This window comes from Podarcis filfolensis (assembly GCF_964270895.1).
Source record: "Podarcis filfolensis genome assembly, chromosome: 5".
Taxonomy (NCBI): Eukaryota; Metazoa; Chordata; class Lepidosauria; order Squamata; family Lacertidae; genus Podarcis; species Podarcis filfolensis.
Window position 1 is genome coordinate 90,238,876 of NC_139608.1, and position 23,509 is coordinate 90,262,384.

The 23,509-nt window shown below is 43.7% G+C and overlaps 1 protein-coding gene across 6 annotated transcripts in view; it reads right to left on the reverse strand.

Moving 5' to 3' along the window:
• The window catches only part of MAPK8 (mitogen-activated protein kinase 8), a 28,900-nt gene extending 12,959 nt beyond the window's left edge, over nt 1–15,941 (reverse strand). For 2 of the 6 annotated variants that reach the window (XM_083615864.1, XM_083615865.1), the window contains exons 1-7: nt 15,708–15,941; nt 10,047–10,146; nt 7,719–7,880; nt 6,526–6,655; nt 5,266–5,324; nt 5,012–5,150; nt 4,335–4,500 (exon numbers count right to left, since the gene is read on the reverse strand). In XM_083615864.1, coding sequence (XP_083471990.1) covers nt 4,335–4,500; nt 5,012–5,150; nt 5,266–5,324; nt 6,526–6,655; nt 7,719–7,876 — 652 coding nt within the window. In that variant the 5' untranslated portion in view covers nt 7,877–7,880; nt 10,047–10,146; nt 15,708–15,941. The remainder of the gene's footprint in view (nt 1–4,334; nt 4,501–5,011; nt 5,151–5,265; nt 5,325–6,525; nt 6,656–7,718; nt 7,881–10,046; nt 10,147–15,707) is intronic. The other 4 variants (XM_083615863.1, XM_083615862.1, XM_083615866.1 and 1 more) reach the window with 4 other exon arrangements.
• Between the last annotated feature and the right edge of the window lie 7,568 nt (nt 15,942–23,509).

The window sequence follows — 23,509 nt, forward strand, 5'->3', positions numbered from 1 at the left end:
GCTCCATATGTCCAAAACGTGTTCTGAGTGGGACCCAATGGAAGCAATAATGGTCACAGGAGAATAGCGTCCTTACATAGCTCCCATTACATTTCAATGCAACTTGCTAAGCAGAAGTAGAGTAAACCCCCAATACTTGAAAGCTAAAAAAAACAAAAATTCTTGTTCATTAAGAAAAGATTAACAATAGCCGAATTCCTTAACAAACGGCTGAAATGACAGAGGAAAATACACACAGGTTCATAATTAGTAATGAGAATTAATCAATCTCAAAAAGGTAGAATATCAGTGGGGTAGGTGGCTCATCTATTCAGACTGTGTTCAACTGGTTCTAGATGGGTTGCACTCACTCTAAAATATCAAGGCTGGCTCCTAGATGCACCCTTGTCACCAAAGGCCCAGATAGCCTCTGTGCCAAAAGAGTGCCTTTTATCAGTTTAGGATGGCAAACCAGCTGGGATCTCTCCAGGATGGAGACAGCCTGGTCACAATTATCCATGCTCTGATAAACGTCTAGTGTTGAGTGCTCTAATGTGCTACACATGTGCCTCCTCTGAAGACTGCTTGGAAACTACCATTAGCTCATAATACAGCCACCAGGACTGCCTGGAGGGTATCGAGAGAACTTCCAGGCCATTTCTGAGCACAATTCAAAGTGGGGTACAAGTTTCTAACTAAACACTTGTAGTTGTGCTTTTCACACAGGTACCTGAACAGATATCTGCTCCCACCACAACCTGCCTATGTACTTTGTTCATCTCTGGAGTCTCTTCTCCGGGAGCACCATCATCCAAGGTTAAGTTGAGTGGCATCTATATGGAGAGCCTTCTCTGGGAAGAATGTGCCACAAACAAGGCTGTGCCACTGGAGCTAAGGCAGCTGCTATGCAAAAAGTGTCCCCTTTGAATTCCAAGCACAGCATTCTTTCTTATCACAAGGTACCGTATTTTTTGCTCTATAAGACGCACCAGACCACAAGACGCACCTAGTTTTTGGAGGAGGAAAACAAGAAAAAAATATTCTGAATCTCAGAAGCCAGAACAGCAAGAGGGATCGCTGCGCAGTGAAAGCAGCAATCCCTCTTGCTGTTCTGGCTTCTGGGATAGCTGTGCAGCCTGCATTCGCTCCATAAGACGCACACACATTCCCCCTTACTTTTTAGAAGGGAAAAAGTGAGTCTTATAGAGCAAAAAATACAGTACCCCTTAATTTATACCAGAGCTCCCTGAAACAGCTTCCTATGGTGGACTGGTGTGCTAATACCGGGGCAAGATGGTTTGAGCATGTAACGTCATTCTTGGCCTGACTGCACTGGCTGCCAATTAGTTTCCAGGCCCATTCCAAAGTGATGGTTTTGACCTATAAAGCCTTAAAACAGCTCGGGACTGCAATACCTCTCCCCATATGAACCAACCCAGACCCTGCAATCACCATCTCTGGTCCTTCTTCCTGTGCCTCCTCCATGGGAGGTTCGGAGGGTAGAATCACAAGAACAGACCTTATCTATACTGGCTCCCTGTTTGTGGGAAGCTCTTTGTCGCCTATCTTTAGGTGCCAGGCATAAACATCCCTCTTCTCCCAGGCCTTTGGCCAATTAAGCAATCTATGTGAGAGAGAACGGGGTATTGTTTTTGTTTCCTATTATGGTATGTATTTATGTGTTTTTATTTTGTAAACTGCCTCGTGATTTCAGATGAAGTGTGGTATAGAGATTTAATAAACAAACAAACATCACATTGTTATAGACAACGTGGTCAACTTCAAGGCAAATTAGCTTTTCCTTTTCCAGTAGGGAATTTCCTGCTCCTGTTCATTAGAACCTCTTAAAGAAGTAGAGTTCTGAGGTCCTTGATAGAAACCACATTCACGCAATACATTTCAATCACTCTGGCTAAAGAGTCATGGCTTCCCCTAAGTAATTCTAGGAGCCGCAGTTAGTTATAGGTGCTTAGGAAACCCCTATTCCCCTCACTCCCTTTTGTTTTCATCTTAACTATTGTTGTTTTCATTTTAACTACCATATTGGCCTGAATATAAGCCACACTTTCCCCCCAAATTCTGACCGTGAAAAGTTAAAGTGCAGCTTATATTTGTGACCTTACAGTGTGCAACCAGGAGTGCGGGACAAACAGTGCCAGGAGCGTGGCGAAGCAACGCCCGCCCCATGCATAGTCCCCTGTCCTCTCCCCTCAAGGCCGGGAAGGGAGAAAGCAAGGAAGGGGAAAGGCCGCCAGCAACGCAGCACGGCTTCCCCCACACTGAGTATGCAGCCAGGAGTAGTGAGGAATGGAGCGGCTTATACTCGGGGGGGGGGGGGTCTTCAGTTTTAAAGCTGCGGCTTATATTTGGGTGTGGCTTATATTCGTGCCAATACGATATGTATATGTGCTTTTACCTTGTATTTTTATCTTGTGAACCGCCCTGATATCTTGTGATGAAGGACGGTATAGAAATCTATTTAGCACTAAGTAAATAAATAAATCTCCTGCCAACCTAGCAGTTCGAAAGCACGTCAAAGTGCAAGTAGATAAATAGGTACCGCTCCAGTGGGAAGGTAAACGGCGTTTCCGTGCGCTGCTCTGGTTCGCCAGAAGCGGCTTAGTCATGCTGGCCACATGACCCGGAAGCTGTACGCCGGCTCCCTCGGCCAGTAAAGCGAGAGAGCGCCGCAACCCCAGAGTCGGTCACGACTGGACCTAATGGTCAGGGGTCCCTTTACCTTTACCTAAATAAATAAATAAATGGGACTAGTTGTTAAGCCACTCTGAGAATTGTGGCTCTGGGGAACTTGTTAGCGCAGGTGATGAAGCAGGCTTTGGCTCTACCATCCATCCGCTGATGAGTGGGAGAGTTGAAGCCTGCTTTCCCTTGCCAGTGCACAATCAGAAGTGCACTTTACAGCTCCTGGTGGTACATTGGCAGCTACATCTTGACCTGCCCTACACCTGGGATCACATAGGACATCAGATGTGAGAAAGCTGGCCTGGCTCAGTATAAGGCAGCTTACTATGTTCTAGTGTCCCAATCCTCTCCCTGGCACTTGCCCGGAGAGAAGCTGAGGACAAGCAAGAAGAAATGGTAGATACCTCTATAAAAGCAGCAAACATGGTTTCCTCTCTTCTTAGTAAGGTAAAGGTAAAGGGACCCCTGACCATTAGGTCCAGTCGTGACCGACTCTGGGGTTGCGGCGCTCATCTCGCTTTACTGGCCGAGGGAGCCGGCGTACAGCTTCCGGGTCATGTGGCCAGCATGACTAAGCCGCTTCTGGCGAACCAGAGCAGCGCACAGAAATGCCATTTACCATCCCGCCAGAACGGTACCTATTTATCTACTTGCACTGGCGTGCTTTTGAACTGCTAGGTGGGCAGGAGCTGGGACCGAACAACGGGAGCTCACCCCGTTGCGGGGATTCGAACCACTGACCTTCTGATCGGCAAGCCCTAGGTTCTGTGGTTTAACCCACAGCGCCACCCGTGTCCCTCTCTTCCTAGTAGGAGAGTGTAAAAAGGAGTGTGAATGAGCAGTACGGCTTCCCAGAGGAAGATGACAAGTGAGATCTTGGAAGCAGAGGCAGGTGCATCTTACAGCCATTGCTTGACTAATTCTCCCTTCCGTGCTGCCCACAGGGATAGCAGGAAAGGAGCAGCTGTCATCTCCACAGTTACGCCTCTCTCATAGCCACACAGCAGGAAGGATTGTGCAAGTACTAAATGCAAGGAGCAATTGCTGCTTCTGATCATTCATCTGTCTTTATCTCTCTGGGAAAGCCTACCTATTCATTCACCTTCATTATTTGGAGGTGGTGGGGAAAGTTTTTGGTAAATGTAAATTTGCAACAGAAATCCACCTGCCTCTCCAATCCCCAGAGAAGGTGGGAGATTGGCCACCATCTCAGGCTACAAGCAGCAGCCACCACACTGCAGCTTTTACAGGATAAAAGCTGATAACTGAGTGGTGGCTTGAATGAAGTTTTACATCCATTTCCATTATCAGTTCTAGATAACTGAGCTTAAAATTGTAACCTCCATGTCAAACATGAGATCAAGGGGGACTTAGCATAGAGTGGGAAAGTGTTATTTGTGGAGATAGAATAAAACACTGCCCCAAGAGCATATTTTATCTAAACATCCTATGTTTCCTCAATGTATAACAGTATTTCCTAACATGCTTTCAACACAACATAGTGGGATTAAACATTTAGCATACTTAGGTCATGGTGTTATTTTAAAAAATAAGTTTCAGCAGCTGAGAAAAATGTAAGATGTAACGTGCAGGGTGTAGGGACAGAAGATATAAAGCACATTATGTTAAGGGACAAAATGAAAGTTGCTGACCATTTTCTTTGTATCCCATCCCTAGGATGACTTCTGGTGCTCTGTAGTAACGAGTCACAACATAAGGTGTCATCATAAAGCTGGTTCCTGCTGTTCTAGCTAATCCAAAGTCAAGAATCTTCAGCGTGCAGTCAGATTTTACTACTATATTGCTAGGTTTCAAATCCTTTCAAGAAAGAGAGAGAGAGAGAGAGAGAGAGAGAGAGAGAGAGAGAGAGAGAGAGATTATTCTAAGCCAAGCATAAAAGTCCCCGGTAGAAGATAAAAAACAAACTGGTAATTATGATACAAGTGTGGGGAGGGGGTGTTTTCAGCCAGAAGTCTCATGCTGCCTGGGGACAATGGGAGTTGGAATCCAACAACATCTAGAAGACTACAAGTTCCCCACCCCTGCCCTAGAGGATTAAATTTGTAATCTGGAGGTATGACAAGACAGGTGGCCTCTCTGTTAGAGAGTGCCTTTCATCTGCTTATCTTGTAGTAAGATATAGGGTTGACTACTATAATGTGTTGTACATAGGTCTGCATTTGAAGGCTGTTTTGAAACTGCAGTTGGTTTAAAACATAGCCACCATGGCAGTTTCATTTCAAGTGAACAGCAATCTTCCTTGGCTTAACAGCAAAGAAAAATACTCCCCAAACAGGAATGTGAAAACAACGGCAATAATCTCACTAACCCTATGTATAATTCCAGCTGAGTGAAGATGCTTAATGCCGCACAGCATTTGATAGAGGAGATAGGACATTCGTTCATGGTCGAGCTCCATTTGAATCACTTGGCACAGATTTGCATCCATGAGCTCCATCACTATGTAACTTTTGAAGAACATCAAAACGTAAAATCAGACGAGAGCAGCAACTTAGGTCATACAATCAATTGTGCGCTCGTAATGTACTCGCCGAACAAGTTTTACAAAAAAGTTATACTTACACATCTTGAAATTCTTCCAGTGATTTCTGTGGGGTAAAGACATTCAATAGGCCAATTATCTATGGGAAAGAAACAAGTCACAATGAAGGCCCGCAAACAGTCTGTTTGTCTCTACGTGAGTTAAGTAATAAATGCAAAAAAGAAACACGCAAGAAAACATAGCATTTGATCAAATCAGAACTTGACTGAAGCTCTCGCACATTTTCACCTATAACCTCAAAGACAAGCCCAACTAGCTGCACTGTATACAGGTAACTCTCATCTTACACTTAATTTGCTTATGCAATTGTAGCTTTGCATGGGTAGGGTAGGATGGGTGGAAATAAATAAATAAATAAATGGAGCATGGGGGAAAGTATTACCGTATTTTTCGCTCTATAACACACATCCGACCATAACACGCACGGTTTTTAGAGGAGGAAAACAAGAAAAAAATATTCTAAACGAAACAGTGGATGTATGATTTTTGTGGTTCATGCTGTGGCCACAGACATGTGATCTGACGGTGAGTTTGGGGTAGCCCAAGGCAAAAATCCTGAGGATCCATGTGGATCCATGCTTTGTAACCAGGCTCTCTGTCCCTCTCTTTTCCCCACTCAGTGGCTCTTCTCCCGCTTTGCTGTTTCAAAGCGAGCAAAGCGAGCCACAGAGGAGAGAAGGAAGGGGAACCATGGATCCTCTGCTCACGACTGCAGCAGATCCCCCCGCCATCCGTAGGCATTCACTCCATAACATGCACAGACATTTCCCCTTACTTTCTAGGAGGCAAAAAGTGAGTGTTATGGAGCAAAAAATACGGTATTTTTCCTTGTAGCTTATCTTTGTTGTTTTGCTATATAGTTTTAATTTGCGCTTGTTTTCGTCTTTTTATGTCAAACGCTTTGTGAGGTTTAGCCGAAAAGAAGTACATAAATATTTTACAGATACCAAATTGCTGGTGTCCAAAACCCATCAATTCAGTATAGTATCATCAAGATAGTATAGTATAAATCAACATAATAAAATATAATCCATTTCTAGCAAATTAAACCGTCCTGTATCCTATTTGCTATTTTCTTGCTATGCCAAATTAGACGTGATGTTTGTCCTATTTAAGCATTAAAGAGGAGAATGGGATGCTAATTTTTACAACAAAAGGTTAATGATAGTGAAAGAAACAGGATCAGCTTATCCATCTTTACACATAAATGTGGCAAATGCATGAGTAAGAATGATCTCACATCTAGTCTGACCCTTTAAACGATGAACAAATGTACTTACGTTTTTGTGGTTTACGCACTTCATGAGGACAAGCTCTCTGTAGGCTCGTTTGGCATGGGTTTGGTTCTGAAATGGCCGACTTAGCTTCTTGATTGCTACATTTCTTTCAAGGATAGCATCGTAGGCTGCACTGTAAATAAAAGTGAACTGTCATAACCATATTTGTATAAAAATTGACAAGACTGGGAGACGGGAGTCAAGACCTATCCGTGAAACACAATCAGTCAAGGATCTGAAAGAGGTTTGCAGTATTTATAGATATTCTGATTTGAATAAGAATCAAAACAGCTTAAACATTCCGATACTGTGAAATGTTTGTGGAAAAAATAATTGCTGAAGCGAAAGGCTTGCTCACAGATTGTACAGCTCATAGTAAAGCTTCTACGAAGAACATAGATGTCATCTATGATTCTATGGTGATATGAGGTGATTTGCCATTGGTGGTGAACCTCAGGCTCCAACCTGCTGGGCTGAAAAGGTTCTCCACCCCTGCTGTAGACAGTGGAGGTGGTGATGTCACCGAGTGTTCAATACACTGGTTCGTCCAAGGGGCCCAGAACTGTCCACAACCACTGGTCAAGTGAAGAAAAGCAACTGGGCTGCTTAACGCTTTTCCTTTCTGACATTTTATCTTCTCAAAATCATTCTCTCCTGCTTGCTTTCCAACCCATAAGGGACAAGATACAAAGTCCCTGTATTTTTCCCCCTCATGCTTGCAGAAAAGCAAGACAGAGGGTGATTTAGAAGAGGCAAAATGCCAGGAAGGGAAATGGCTAATCAATCCATTCCCCGAAAAAAATAGCCCTCTGCGGTTATTTTCAATCAGGAGACTTATTCTCACATTTTATGAGGTGTGATATTTCATTGGTTTGAGGCGGAGTTTTGCTGCTGTTCTCATGGACAGGAGTGTGCATACAACTGCTATTCTCCCAGTTCTGTACTTGCCACACCTACTTCCTAGTTACACTTGACCTTTACGTGACCTGATGTCATTGTATCTGGTTCTATTCCCTCTTTTCACCTTGCGCTACAATAAAAGCACTGGGGCACTATATATACAAAAGCAATGGTTCTCTAGCAACCAGTACTATCTAGCATTCAAGTAGCACGTCAATCAGTTTTGCTCATGTTCGCATTTTAAACAAAATGAGATTTCATCACTGAGCTATTTTTTAAAAAAGGAAAAGCCTTACCATACTATGCCTTGCGCACCCGAACCAATAGGTTTTAAATTCTGGTATCGTTTGAGTACAGTGAAAGTAGAATCTCCAATCTCTACACTATAGAAGTTGTTTTCGCGTTTGCTTCTGCTCATGACGCCGTTAGTCGAACACTTTAATCTAAAAGACATGAACCTGCAAACACAAGGAAAGTGTTACATGCCTAGGCATATAAATAAATAAATATAAATGTGTGTGTGTGTCAAAGTTTGAAAACTTTTCTGCATTTTTGGCCACAGCCATCCCAACTATCTCATCACCTGCTCAATACAGACAGATGCTCTTGCTTTTAAGGAAGAAAGAGGTCCAATTTAATGTCGTGGGCTGGAAAGCAGACACAGACTCAAGAGTCAAGATACAGGATACAGGAGTTCTGGAGCAGGATAAAAATTTCAGAACCGGATGGAAATGGCAAAGATGTCCCAGCAACTTTCCCTGTTAAAATAAGGCACACTCACTCGTAAGACTCTCTTGCCTTCTGGGAATGTTGAGATTGCAAGTGTGCACTCCTTCGGTGGGATTGTTCCCATTTGTGAAGGCGTCACCTGGTTCCAGGTGACAAAGCAGTGCCCTCCTGTCTAGCCTCTTGAATGAGTTCAGTTTCTGCCCCTGACTGATCAAAGCCTCTCCCATTCTCCACTGGGTCTCTCTGCTCCACAGGAAGGTTGGAGGGGAGAGCTGGCATACCTTCTCCTCGTTCCAAAGTCAGAGTGGAAGGGGGAGATACTTCATCCAACCCAGAGTGCCTACATTCCCCATCTTTCTTCCTCCTCCTGCTTCGGAGTCTGCCAACTCAATCCCAATTCCCAACACTGCTGTGGGGCTCATGACATCAACAACCTTACAGAAACAATTTTCTAGTAAGACTGCATTCCCTCCAACATCAGCTCAGCTCAGCTCCTTGTTGGTAGAAAGAAGAATAAAACTTCTCCTTTAGGGATCACAATGCTTTTCCTGCAAAAGGTCCCAGGTACAATTCCATACATCTTTCATTAGAGGGATACCAGAATGTATGAGGCAAGGAAAGGCCTCTCTGTGTCCAAGACCCTGATGAGCTGCTGTTAACTGGGAATAGATAATAGTGGGTGAGATGCCTTTGAGTAAGAAAGCTTCACCCGCTTGTGAAAGATGGTTCTGAGGTACTGAGTCACGCAATTAAGAGATGTATAGTTCAAAGGCAGCACCCTAGGTTGTTCTTGGCAGGCAGATTAATAAAGGATGACCTTTCACAGCTGAGGATTAATTTTCAGTGAAACACATTTTAGCCATGCCTTCTTAACAGCATTTCAAATGAAAAGCACTAGGCCTCTTTCTTTTCTTTTTAGCATGAAACATGAATAAATAGCACAGAATGTCAGCGTAAAGTGGGATGCCATTTTGCTATTTTTTTTAAGTGAGGGGGCAGAGAGACTAATACTGTCCCACCCTTATTTTGCCACCTGCATGCTTGCTTCCCTCCCTCCTGGCATTCTCTTACTTTTCCAGAATTTAAGAGATAGGAGGTCTATCAATAATATTTATACTTTAGTTAATTAAAAAAAAATTAAAACGGGGGCAGGAAGAGAGGGACTGGCAACAGCCCAGGAACAAACATGTGGTAACCCACAGCATTTAACTGTATCTCCATCCTGAGTCCTGTATCACTACATCATTTTCCATTCTGGACTCAGCAAGCCCCAAACAAGAGCTGTCACGGTATACAATCAGGAGATTATAATTTCTGGTTGTTGTCTGAGCAGTCCCAAAGGGGAAACTTTCAGTGGCAATATTTTTCTTACCCAAACCTTTACTATAGATTCGTGGAGTGTGTCCCTAAAAGTTCACACGCTTGAGCCTTGTTTCTGCCACTTCCTCCAAGTCTCTTTAAGCTACGGCCAGTATGCACCTTTTGTAGCTTAAAGATTGCTTGGTGGAAGTTATTGATTGGGAATGGAGAAAGGATAAGAGGAAAAGCACAAATTGTCTCCTTTAAACTGCAAATGGGGCAGAGACCCTAAGAACCAAAAGCAGGGTAGATAGCCATTTTCAACACTCTGTAATTGTTTCACTAGCTCTATTGCCTTCCATCGTGGGGAGCAATGTCTGGGATTCCGATGCCTGATAAGTCAGGGATTCCTAACTCCTGGCCTGAAGGATTCTTGGTTGGGGATTCGTACTTGATATCATGCACCCTCACAATCCCAACTTCTCTGTCCTGTATGTTTCCATGACAGTACACACAACTCTCTCATTCTTTCAGTGTTGGGGTTCCCCCACCTTGCCTTTAAATCCAGTTTTTTTTCTACATATTTGTGGAGTCACCTGGGTATGCAGAAACCCAACCCTTGTTCGTGGGTGGTCCCGTTGTGCTGCCTTACTGGTCATGGGAATTAATCGTCTGGAACAGCAAGCAACAAATGCCCTGCAATGAAAAAAAAAACCAACAGTGAAAATACTGCAGCGTTTGCACTGGATAGTATGAATGCTTGGCCTTGATCTTCAACTTTTGCTGTTTTTTAAAGGCAAAAGTGTATGTTTCTACCTTTTGTTATACAAAAAATGTGGGCAAGGAACCTCACAATGGCATTTGTAGGGGAGACAGGACTGACATTTTTATTTATTTGTAATATTTGTGTCCCATTTTTCCATCCAGGAAGTTATCAGTCATTAATTTAGACATTAAAACAAAGTAGCCATCGCTTTCATTGAAAGCTTCTCCAAGTATGACTACATGAGTCTCCTGGCATCCTCCACCTCTAAAAATCAGCGGATAGGAAAACCAGGCAGCAGATGACAGTTACAAATGACAAGGTCTCGTCCAGGGAACCACAGCTCTAAGTGTGCCACACTTGTTCCCCAGCTACTGTCACTTCTCTGCAGTGACTGTAAGCAGAAGAGAGGGCCGGGGGTAGGAAAACAGCAGGCTTCATCTGCATCTGGAGTTCTTCTAAAGGATGACACAGGACCATATAAGACATCTCTTTCAAGGCCTCAGCCCAGACACACAAAAAGGGAATTGCACCCAGAAGCCAGTTACAGGATACAGAAATGGGAGGAGGGTGTTTAGAAAAACACTGAATGCAACCAACACCTATTTTCTGATCCTACCTGGTTGGAGACTAAACAATATTAAAAATAGAAATCAGCCAAATCTAGCTTTTCCTTCCAACTAGAAAGTCTTATACAACAGCCTTTCCCCCTGTCCTGGGGTGGGCACCCTGCAGACCTAGAGTCAAAGGCAGCCCTCAGCCTAATTTCGAAAGACCTCTACAGATCATTTCAGATATCTGGCAAGAGTGATCTGTCCTTTCCCCAGCAGCCTCTTCTTGCCTTTAATTCCTCTGTAAAGACAACCTATTTGCAGCAACAGCCCCCAGGAGGGTAGACTTCTCTGCAAGCAAGCTGCTGACCCAGGTAAGAACTAGAAGATGTGGTCCCCAAGTCCTTCTGCAGGGGACTAAGGAGGAGCAGAAATGTCTCACAGTAAGTTCACTGGCTCTCTGCCAGGCAGAACTCCAGTTGCTGGGAGTGATGATCCATTTGCATCTTTTCTTAATTCAAAATAAAAATAAGGAACATGTGCAGCACCTACCATGAACACAAGTGCCCCTGTGAAAAGGTCAAGATGGTGACTCATGTTCTCCTTTTACCAAGAACTGCATAAAATCTTTTTTTAAAAAAAACCCGTAAGCCAGGACAATCAGATCATATTCATCATCATCATACCCTGCCCATCTGACTGGGTTGCCCCAGCCACTTGGGTTGGCTTCCAACAGGGTATACAGAAACACAACAACAACAACCAGCAGAACATCACACATTAAAAGCATCCCAATACAGTGCTGCCTTCAGATGTCTACAGAAGATCATATCATTATTTATCTCTTTAACATCTGAACAGGAGGGTGTTCCACAGGGCGGGTGTGACTCTGCATGGTTCCCTGTAACTTAACTTCTCACAGTGAGGGAACCGTCAGAAGACCCTTGGAGCTGGCCCTTAGTGTTTAGGCTGAACGATGTGGGCAGAGATGCTCCTTCAGGGTGAAAGCCATTAAGGGCTTTAAAGGTCAACATCAACACGTTGAATTGTGCTCAGGAATATATTGGTAGCCAATGCAGGTCTTTTAGGACTGGCACTATATGGTCCCAGCGGCCGCTTCCAGTCACCAGACTGGCAGCTGCAGTTTCCAAGTCACCTTCAAAGGTAGCCCCATGTACAGCACACTGCAGTAGTCCAAGTGGGAGATGTACCACTCTGGTGAAACAGTGCGCAAGCAGGTACTGTCTTGGTTGGCGTACCAGATGGAGCTGGAAGACAGCCACTCTGGACACAGAATTGACCTGCACCCCTATGGACAGCTATGAGTCCAAAATGACCCCAAGGTTGAGTACCTGGTCCTTTAGGGACACAGTTACCCCATTCAGGACCTACCTGCCCCCTGCCTCCCAGAAACAGTACTTCTGTCTTATCAGGATTCAACCTCAATCCGTTAACTGCCATCCACCCTCCTCCTACTTCTCTCAGATCAAAATGAATCTATCACTCTCAGTGTGGCCAAGTACTATGCTGCAACAAGCAATCACAGCCAGGAACTGACCTCAAGACGTTTTGTACTTTTCCTCTTTGGAGTACATGTTATGACTACAACTTTCAATAATATTCATTCCAATTTTACTTTTTTATATGCTATTTCTATTTTCTTTATTCTTTTCACTCTATTATACACATCTGGATAAGGTGTTCTATGTGCTTCTTGCTTTGATTTCTTAATAATAAAGATTAATAAAGTCAATAGTCCCTCCCGGTCCTGGCTCTATTTTCATCAGAAGAGCAGGGTTAATAATTTGCCTTTAAGCTTATCTCAGGGGCACTATGTGACCTAGTCTGCCTTTCTTCTCCCTTTTGTCTGGTCTATAGGGGACTAGGGAGGGCAGGTGGGTTTGGGGTCCTGCAAAAGAAGACTGTTTCAAGCCCTCTAAGTGCTGCATGTTCTTTATATTTCTAAATATCTTCCCTCCAGTAGCATTTAGGTGCACCAGTGTGAAGTCTCTGCAGTGCTTTTGGACCAAGAGTGCAGAAAGACAGTTAGCTGGTTTACTGAATTAGAGTGCTCCATCAATTAGTGTGTGGTTGGAGGTTGAACCTAGATGATGCTGATGTTCAACATCTGCAAAACATTGCTTTAGAGCCACTCTAGCCCTCTCCTATTCCAGAGAAATGGCAGAGCCCAAGGAAAATCTGTATAGCTAGAGTTCAGAAGTTTTATGAACAGCAAACTGAATGGTTTGTGGGGCTACTAAGCCAGTTGGATGTAAGGTTAGCTTCAGCCAAAAATTGAAAATAGCAAGCCAAGCCCTGGCTTCAGCTTTCTAGAGGCCAGCCTCCAGACACTGGGTGATGTTCGTCATGCCACAGGGTACCTGAAGAACAGCTCTCAGAAATTTGGATTGAACTGCTTTCATAGGTGTAAAAATGGAGTAAGGGTTGAGCTGGGCCAATCAAGTGACTGCATATTTATTTTCCATCATAGAGAAACTATGTTATTTAGGAAATACAACCTTGGGAAAGTTTTAAGGCTGATTAATGCATAAACTTAATAAAATGTGGAGCACAGCTATTCAACACACCTGGTGATGGTTTGGGGCAAATGGCTGAATCCTAACAATGAGGAGAGAGGGTTGCAAAGATTAAGATTAGAAAGTACTTGGGAAAACCCATATTAATGCTTTGCATTGTGTGACACTGAAATTCAGCATGAACTTCAGAGATCAATCAATAACCACAAATCTTTTTCCATCTTCTATTTACAGCATGTCAACTCAGCATAATCCTATAAACTTTCTCATGGATAAGTAACCAGTTATGAAGAAGATTTGGCATGAAAGAACCTGAAGCCTTGAAAAGTCAATTCAGAAGTGCTTAGTAAGAAAAGTAACAAATTCTGACAAATGAAAACATGCCAATCTTCAAATGATGTAATGCTACAATCCTAACCACACTTATTTGGGAGTACAGTACAGTGGTACCTCGGGTTAAGAACTTAATTCGTTCTGGAGGTCCGTTCTTAACCTGAAACTGTTCTTAACCTGAAGCACCACTTTAGCTAATGGGGCCTCCCGCTGCCGCCGCCATGCAATTTCTGTTCTCATCCTGAAGCAAAGTTCTTAACCTGAGGTACTATTTTTAGGTTAGTGGAGTCTGTAACCTGAAGCGTCTAACCCGAGGTACCACTGTAATCTCCATTAAACACAGTGGGTTATATCTGTATAAACCTGCATAGGATTGGTCTACTGGCAGGTCCTGCTATCCGAATAAAATGTGTTCCCGGGAAACCTTTTGTCAGGCAAGCGGTCACATAAATGGTCAACTATTTCTACTGATTCCTATAGGAAAATTTCTAATGTGTTCCCGACCAAGGAACTTTGATCCCAAAATGACAAAAACAATAACAACCCTGGGAAAACCCTCTGAAACCTTGCAAAAGGCAACAAGGAAGGAAAAAATGTTATCTTATTTGTCCAGTCTCTCATCCTTCCTCCCCTCTTCACCATGGTTTCTGATGAAAAGGCTGTTGCAAAAAGTAAGCCTTGTTTAAAGAGGCTTATTTGTTTAACAGTACTACACACAGATCTGGCTGTTTAGATATTTGAATCTGCGATGTGCATAGCAAGATTAAGAGTACTACTTCCTTGTATTTTGATAAGTGATTTTTTTTGTATACTAAGCGTTCGGATAGTGGGCCTTAAGTATAATTAGTATAATTTACATAAGCCCATACAGGATAGGTTTACTCCAAGACTCCCACTCCTTATTAGCATGTCACTGGAGCCCACTAGATAGCAACCTTTTAGCATCTTAAAGAACGAAAAGTTTTCTTGTGGAGCATAACCTCACTGTCAAAAACATGAAGCGTAATTCTCATTTGGAAGACACAGATAGATAAAGCATAAACTGGAGCTGCGAACAGAACCAAAAAGCCATGACACACAAGAAAAACAAATGGTTTGCAACATGTCTATGCCTTCTGAGCTCAGCGCACATACAGTACTTGCATCTTGTGGCCTCACTCATACCATTTCCCACCCCTCTGAACATTCATGCGTTTGTAGTGATTAGATGGATAAATTGGTCCCTCTCAACTCTACGATTCTATGTCCAGGTGCAGATTCAAACCCTGGTCTCCCAGGTCACAGTCCAACACTCTCTAAACCATTACGCCACACCGGCTCCCGCCTGGCCACTCAGCACCTCTCGGTCCACTTCGCAGGGATGTTGTGAAAACAAGAAGGGGGAGAAGGAGGGAGGAACAAGGTAATCTGGGGTAATTTTCGGGGAGACAAGTCAGATGCATAATAAAACAAGCATGCTGTAATCTGCATTTCGTGCACACTGGGCCCAACAAAAGGTGCAGCATCAGCACCATCATTATTCCAGGGGTGCCAATTATCACCATTATTCTATGCCAACTTCCATGATGATCATTGCTGTATTCTATATCACCCAGGGGGGTGCCCAACTTGAATAAAATATTGGGGGCCCCAGGGAAGCCCCATGGTACACACACAACCCCCATTTGAATGGGAATTCCCCTCAAACTTCCCCCTCAAATATTTTATTGGGGGACACACACACACACCCCTTCATCTGAGGATCCCAGGGCCGCCTTTAAACACACACAAAAAGCACGCAACCACACAACCTCCCTTAGGGGCCCCCAAGTTTCTTTGCCTCCCCCCCACTTTGAGCAAAGGGGAGCAGGCCCAAAAAGGAGGGGCGGGTGGGGGGAGGAAGAAGGAAGGCCCCCCACCCCGCTCCAAGCCCAGTGAGGCCTTGTGAGACCGGAGGCGACGGTGGCAGCCTGTGCCCGGTGAGGAGGCGCCTCTCTGTCTCCCTCTCTCCCCTCAGAAAGGCACCCATGGGCGCGAGGGAGCGCCTCCCCCAGGCAGGTAGGCCCAGCCGCCAGCCCGCTCTCTCCCAGCTACTCACTCGCTCGCTCGCTGGCTCCGCTTCCTCGCCTCAGCCGGGCCTTGTCGCCGCCGCCGCCGCCGCCTCTTCCTGCCTGGCCGCCGCCGACCACAGCGAGGCGGAGCGGGGCGGGGAAGGGGGCGGGCGCACGCCGCCTCGCGCCCGCCTACTGACGGCCGGAGAGGCCGCGGCGCGCCTTCCGCCTCCGCCGCCGGGCCGGCATCTTCCTCAGGGAACGAAGCCCGTCGGGGGCGCTGAGGCGGCGGGAGGGCCTCGCCCGCCTTCCTCCGCCGGACGGGAAAGGCTCCCTCAGCGCGCGCAGGAGCGATATCCTATATACTCTCTTTTTTCTTTTTCTTTTTTAAAGAAAATTATTGGTTTTCACAACATTATAAACAAACAAACACATAAAACAAACAAACATAAATCGTAACCTTATTAAAAATTGCACTTATTAACATTGTTAAATGACTTCCTCGCTTCCCCTTGGTTGAATTTCATGGTTCAACCATGAAGTTCTTAAAATACTGGCCCAGAAATGGAAACAAGAGGAAATACCGACGATAGAAGAATGGAGAATGAAATTAACAGACTATGCAGAACTGGATAAACTAACTGGGAAAATCAGATATGTTCGAGACCAAAAGTTCATCGAGGACTGGGGAAAATTTGTTGAACATCTGAAAAGTATATGTGATGTCCAAACAACGCTAGCGGGGTTTCAAGAAGCACTGTGAAAGTTGAGATATATTGTTAAAAAATAGATATTGGGAGGGAAGGCCAATGGCAATAAAAACAGAAGAAATGTGTAATTGAGAGGGGAAAATGGATGATTGTCAGAGAAGATGAAGGAAGTCCAAACACAGTTAAATTTGTGAAATTTTGATAAGATTGTATATTTGTGTTGAAAAACAATAAAAATTATTTTTTAAAAAAACACATAAAACAAACAAACATAAATCATAACCTTATTAAAAATTACACTTATTAACATTGTTAAATGACTTCCTCGCTTCCCCTTGGTTGAATTTCATGGTTCAACCATGAAGTTCTTAAAATAATTCAACTTAAACATTAACATCCTTAGATCTTCACATTATGAAATTAAACATATTAATTCATCACTTAAATAAAATCCTAAGTCGATTAAGTATCGATATCCTATTTACTCTCGCGCAGGAGCTATCCTATTCTCTGCGTGTGCGCATGTGTGTTTTCGGGGGCTTTAGTTCTTTTTTAGTTTCTTATTTATGCTTTTCAAATTTATACATTTCATTAGTTTGACAGCCAATTTAACATTTCCAAATTTTGACTTCCTTCCCCCTCTTTCTGCGGTTCCTTAAATTATTATTTTTTAAAAAATATCTTCTGCATATTCAAGTTGTTTGTTGATTTATCTCCTGCAAATATATACTCTTGTGAAACTGCAGGTTATTATTACATTAATGCTGCCAATGTTTTTATCCGTTTACAGTTTATCTGTAAATATTCAATAAACCATTTCCATTTTTTTATTTTAAAAAAAGGTTTATCTTAATTTCTTATTCTTCTGGTAAGTTTCGCCATTTCTGTCTATTCCACAAGTTTTCTTGTTTTTCTGGGACTTTTCTGCTTTTTTCCACTTTGGGCCAAATAACATTCTTGCTGCTGTAGTAGCAGACATAAATAAATTTCTCTACAGTTTAGGTAGTTCTGTCCCTATAATTCCCAAAAGAATTTAGCTCTTAAGTGCGACCCCCCCTCACCACTACCAAAAAAAAGCTGAACAAGAGTGCCCCGTGCTGCAACATTTTGTTGCTGCTGACATACGATGTCCCCGCTTGCAAACTCCAGGTTGCAGATTTTCATTTTCTCCCTTTGAGGAGAAAAATCGGATTTCTTGCTCAGTCTCTGGGCCACAAGGCCTGATGGGTCAGGAACTCCTCTTCCGGATCCAGATCTGGAACTGATGTGTGACCCGCAAATTGCATGGACACCTTGGGGTGGCACCCTGCAGGACTGCAGTAGGTGCAGCATGCTGCAGCGCAGTTGCTGACCAGAGTGAGGTCTGCACTGGTTGCAGGGCTCGAGTTCAAGGTGTGGCTACTGGCATATTAATAAGAAGAATAATAAATTTTATTATTTATACCACGCCTATCTGGCTGGGTTTCCCCAGCCACTCTGGGCAGCTCCAAACAGAATGTTAAAAATACAATCAAACATTAAAAACTTCGCTAAACAGGGCTGCCTTCAGATGTCTTCTAAAAGTCAGATAGTTGTTTATTTCCTTGACATCTGATGGGAGGGTGTTCCACAGGGTGGGCGCCACCACCAAGAAGGCCCTTTGCCTGGTTCCCTGTAACCTCACTTCTTGCAGGGAGGAAACCGCCAGAAGGCCTTCGGTGCTGGACCTCAGTGTCTGGGCTGAACGATGGAGGTGGAGACGCTCCTTCAGGTATACAGTACTGGACCGAGGCCGTTTAGGGCTTTAAAGGTTGGCACCAACACTTTGAATTGTGCTTGGAAACGTACTGGGAGCCAATGTAGGTCTTTCAGGACCGGTGTTAAACGGTCATGGCAGCCACTCCCAGTCATATCAAACCATTAACGCCTCGGGAGCAGTTGATCTGCAGGATGGTCTTTACCCCACAAGCACCCACCCGGCTGCTTCGGATCAGCAGTGCCACATGATGCCCGTTCCACATTGGTAAGAACTTGATTGTTTAGTGTACCCTTTGGAACTCCCCGTTTGTTGAGATCAAGCAGGCGCCTCCATGGCACTGCACAGCGCCTGCTAAAAGCATTCCTGTTCAGACAATCCTACCCAGATGCTTAGAAAGCCAAGGTAGTTTAAATCTGTTTTAGTATTTTAAGTTTTAAAGTAGGGTTGTGAATTTTCCTCAGTTTTAACTATTCTGTCTTTCGTAAAAGCCATGTTGAGGTTTTTTTACAATCAAGCAGTAAATGAATATTATGAAATAATAGTAATAAAAATAAGTATTTGTGTGTGCGCATGCATAAAACATTATGGTTTTCCCTCCTTCTGTGGCCTTTGGATATAATATTGGGGAGAACAGAGAGGTTTGCTGTGGTTCTTCTTTGTCTCTTCCTGTATGGCAGGTTTGTGGCACCTGTGGCCTTCCGGGTGTCCTCATCAAAATGCCATTCCATGTTGTCTTCCCATTTCCATTTCAGGCAAATATCTGCTAAGTAAACAAACAAACCCCACAAGGAGAAGACATCCAAGGAGAAGACATCCAACATCATCAGGGGAGCCACAAGTTCCTTTGTCCTGCTGTGTGGCTTGTAGGATCATGCAGAGCTGATGCCATAGTCTACAACAATTTACAATTTGAGTCCTAAGTCACAGCCTGGTCCTGTGCAAAGTTTTTTTTTTTTTTTTAAATATTTATTGGTATTTTCGAAAAACACACAACAAACAAAAACAAAAAATAAACAAAATAAAAACAACACAAAAAAGCATATTCTTTTTTCCATTTCCTCCATTTATTTTTAACAGCCTTATTTTCACTTAATTTAAAAAAAAAAGAAAAAAACCAATTTCACCTTATTAAAATTACACATCAATACTTATACCTCATTAATTTATTCTTAAACCTTTTTCCTAAGGTCGACCAAAATTTCCCTTCCACGGTTTACCCAATTTCCTTACCACTAACAAAATATAAAACAAACAAAGCAATGCAAATTATCCTTATGTACCCTTTGGATTCCCAACCTCCACCCACCCTTCTCCCGGTTCCAGTCCCCAACCAATATCCATCAGTCTTTATATTATTTATTTAGCCTGGAGATCTCAGGTCCGAGGCCCTTATGTCTCTCTCAGTTCCTTTCTGCCGGTCTCTTTGATAGACCTTGATGTTAAGCCCCAGGTCTCGGAGGGGCTCCGGCCCAACAGAATCGGTGTTGCTTCTAGCCAGTCCTCCATACTTAAAAGCAAAAGCAAAGCCTATGGGGTATTCCAACTCTTGTTTCAAATTTCTTTCAAATCCAAATGTCCCCACAGCTCCAGCTTCCACCTTCAACAAATTTATAATCCTCAGGTCTTCAGATCTCCTCAAAAGAGGATCTCTCCATTTTCCAAACTCCCAATCAAACCAGGCTTTCCGCATCCAGTTTTTATTGTCCTTTTTTATCATCATGTCAGGCCTCATATTGTAGCTCTCCTTTGACTCCTGCAAACCTCCATCTCCTCCTTCGTTTTCTTCAAAAAGAACATATTGCTCCATCGTGTCTACGCTTTCGGTTTCATTTATTTGTTCAGTTGAATAGGCTTCCTGTTTCAAATCCTTATCAGACTCCAAGCTGTTGTTTACTGTCCAGTGTAATAGCGATACCTCTGTAGACAAAGCATCGTACTCATCTTGTAAGTTTCCCAAGAGAACAAGTGCTCTGTCCAATTCTGCTTGGAATTTAGACACTCCAGCCATTTTTGTAATGTAGTATCCTTGTTACCCCTCTAGGGGGATTTAATTCCTTGATCTTCCTTTCAGCTCAAAAACCAAAAGTCCAGTTATTTTGTATCAACCTTATTTTCAACAAGTTATCCCGAATAAACCAGCAAAAACAGCAGAAACAATGTTCTCTTTTTCCAGCTGACAACTAGCTGACTAGCAGCTCACTTGACAGCTGTCAAAATCTTCCATGCAACAGGCTTTCTCATCGGACGTTCCCGGGTCTAGGGGGGGGTGTAGTTTCAGCTCCCAAAATTCTTTTTGTCCTCCAGAATATCTTCTTATAATGTCCAGACCGTGAGGTCAGGATCTTTTGTTAAAAAAAGCAAGAAACAGATTCTCTCGACCTTAGCTGCCCAGTCCTTTGCTTTAAGTTGTTTACAAAGAGGGGGGGTGGACTTCCTTTTTAGCCCCTTCCCGCTCGTTCCGAATCCAAGATAAGAAATTTTTTAAAGTTCCAATCTCCGTATTACTCACGGGTTGATGTTTTAGAATCCAATCAATCTTAGAAGAAGTTGGCGCTCTCTGTCAATGGCTTGCGGCTTCACTCCGTAGACGAGGGAGTACTCTCAGCACCACGCCTTACCCTGCCTCCGTTCCGAAGCCTTTAAAAAGGCTCCGTCGCGGATTGGGGGGGCGCAAATGGTGCCCGCCGAGTCTCTGTGTTCACAGGCATCCGCGCCTGTGATTTTAAGGGTCCCCGCTTCGCCGCAGCGGCCAGACCCAGACGCTACGGAGCCGATTCCCTCCGGAGCTCGGAGGGAATCCGCCATCAAACAATGGCACCAACCCGGAAGTCGGTCCTGTGCAAAGTTTTGTTGTTGTTGTTATTTAGTCGTTTAGTCGTGTCTGACTCTCCGTGACCCCATGGACCAGAGCATGCCAGGCACTCCTGTCTTCCACTGCCTCCCGCAGTTTGGTCAAACTCATGCTGGTAGCTTCGAGAACACTACCCAACCATCTCGTCCTCTGTCGTCCCCTTCTCCTTGTGCCCTCCATCTTTCCCAACATCAGGATCTTTTCCAGGGAGTCTTCTCTTGTCATCAGGTGGCCAAAGTATTGGAGCCTCAGCTTCACGATCTGTCCTTCCAGTGAACACTCAGGGCTGATTTCCTTAAGAATGGATAGGTTTGATCTTCTTGCAGTCCATGGGACTCTCAAGAGTCTCCTCCAGCGCCATAATTCAAAAGCATCAATTCTTCAGCGATCAGCCTTCTTTATGGTCCAGCTCTCACTTCCATACATCACTACTGGGAAAACCATAGCTTTAACTATATGGACCATTGTTGGCAAGGTGATGTCTCTGCTTTTTAAGATGCTGTCTAGGTTTGTCATTGCTTTTCTCCCAAGAAGCAGGCGTCTTTTTAGGCACACCTAAATCCCGTTGAAGTGAATGGGCTTGCGTGCATCTCACTGCACAGCATCAGGTTCTAAGTGTGTGCAGGAGAAATGCAGCTAACAGTGTCAACAGGTACAAATCTAATCTCAGCCAGGGAGATAGGACCCAAATCTGAACAGTGAGTGAGTTTCCCTTATTTGTGCCTAACCTAATCCAATCTGTTTGTGAAGGAAATCTCTTCTCTCTCTTTGGCAATCACTCATAGCCAAGTAAGATAAACACGGTAAGTAACTGTGGAGGCCAATTTTGGATCCACACTTCTGGATCCACACGTCCTTCCACAGTGGGGACATAGGTTTCCAGGCGGAAGTTGATCACGGTGTGGATTTGCTAAGTGTGCCTTCCTCTTAGCACGTTTCTCCCTTGTGTCCTGAGTTCGAGTGTCTTCAAATCCCAGGACACCTTTGGTAAAGGCTGTTCTCCAATTGGAGCGCTCGCAGGCAAGTGTTTCCCAATTGTTGGTGTTTATACTACATTTTTTCAGATTTGCCCTGAGACAGTCTTTGAACCTCTTTTGTTGACTAACAACATTACTCTTTCCATTTTTAAGTTCGGAATAGAGTAGTTGCTTTGGAAGACGATAATCAGGCATCCGCACGACACGCTCAGAAACCTCCGAGACTTGTGGGAAAGAAGCCATGGTGGCTTCCCATGCGTAACGGCCTGGGTTCAGTCTTTGTCATGCGTGCCATGGAAACAAGGAAGGCCACTTTCAGACTGTCGCACCTCAACTGTGCGCTCTGCATTTTGCTGGTATGTGATTGAATCCCACGGCTGTAAACTCTATTGCAGTGAAATTAAATAAATAAATGCAACCACAGCAACAATCCCCCATGGAAAGGTCATAGGATTGGTGGAATTATTTCATATATTTGCCATAAATTTGGGGGTGTCTTTACTGAAACAACATAGAACAAACTCGTCTGTAAGAAGCAAGTAACTGCGTCGGGGAACTGCGAGGTGAAAATAAGCAATCATTAACCCAACGGAGAAGATACTCTGACCTTATAATGGAGGCAAGTCCCATTATAAGTGAAATACAATCCCAGCAATATATTACCGAGAGAGGCCATGAAGATGGCTTAGGTTAAGAAGATTTGTATGTCGTTTCTAATTAAGGGCAGGGTTTTAAGAAGCTTTCCTGACCTTGAAACCACCAAAGCTAAAATTGGAACTGTAATCCCCACTTCAAAAGTTCCAAGAAGTTGCTCCATTGTGCTATATGGGGAGACTCATTTCGGTGCTGTAAGCTTGTGTGGGAAGCCAGTGAATAGCCAGGGCTTATGCAGTATAAACGGCTAAACAAACAGGGCATTGAGAGCATAAAGGGCAAAATTGCATCCTTGGGAAGCTGTCACAGGGCAATTTGGAGTCATCAAAAAAAAACACCTGGCCACCTCGCTGTTTGCTCCTAGCTCCACCAGGTACGGTAATTTATGAACAACTTAAATAGAACCAGCTTTGGAGGAACCTGATTCTTGCATCCTTGGCTTATGATTTTCAAGCAATAGGGGACATTGATTTTTAATTAAATCTACTCGCATTCAAGGGAAGGTAGACTTGCCCACTCAACATTGGGCAAGTCAGGGACTGAGTATGTGGGGCAAAAATACACAGGAATGTTGCCCCTGCCTCCCATCCACAAATACACCAGAGCAGACCTTTAGAAAGTGGTGAATACTGATGAGCATTTAGCTTAGCATAACCTTGACTCTCATAACACCAGTAATAATACTAGTAATTATTATTAATACTAGTATCAAAGAAGGAACACATGAAAATGAAAATTCCCAATTAAGCCGATCTTAAAAATTCTTTATTTTTGCTATTAGGCAATCACGTTTATCAAATATCACATATTAAATCATGAGTAAAATCATATTTGCATAGATTCACCTACCTAAATTCGTATTAACAATATCAAGAATAACCAGTAAACAAATTTATTTATTTTATTTCACAGTAA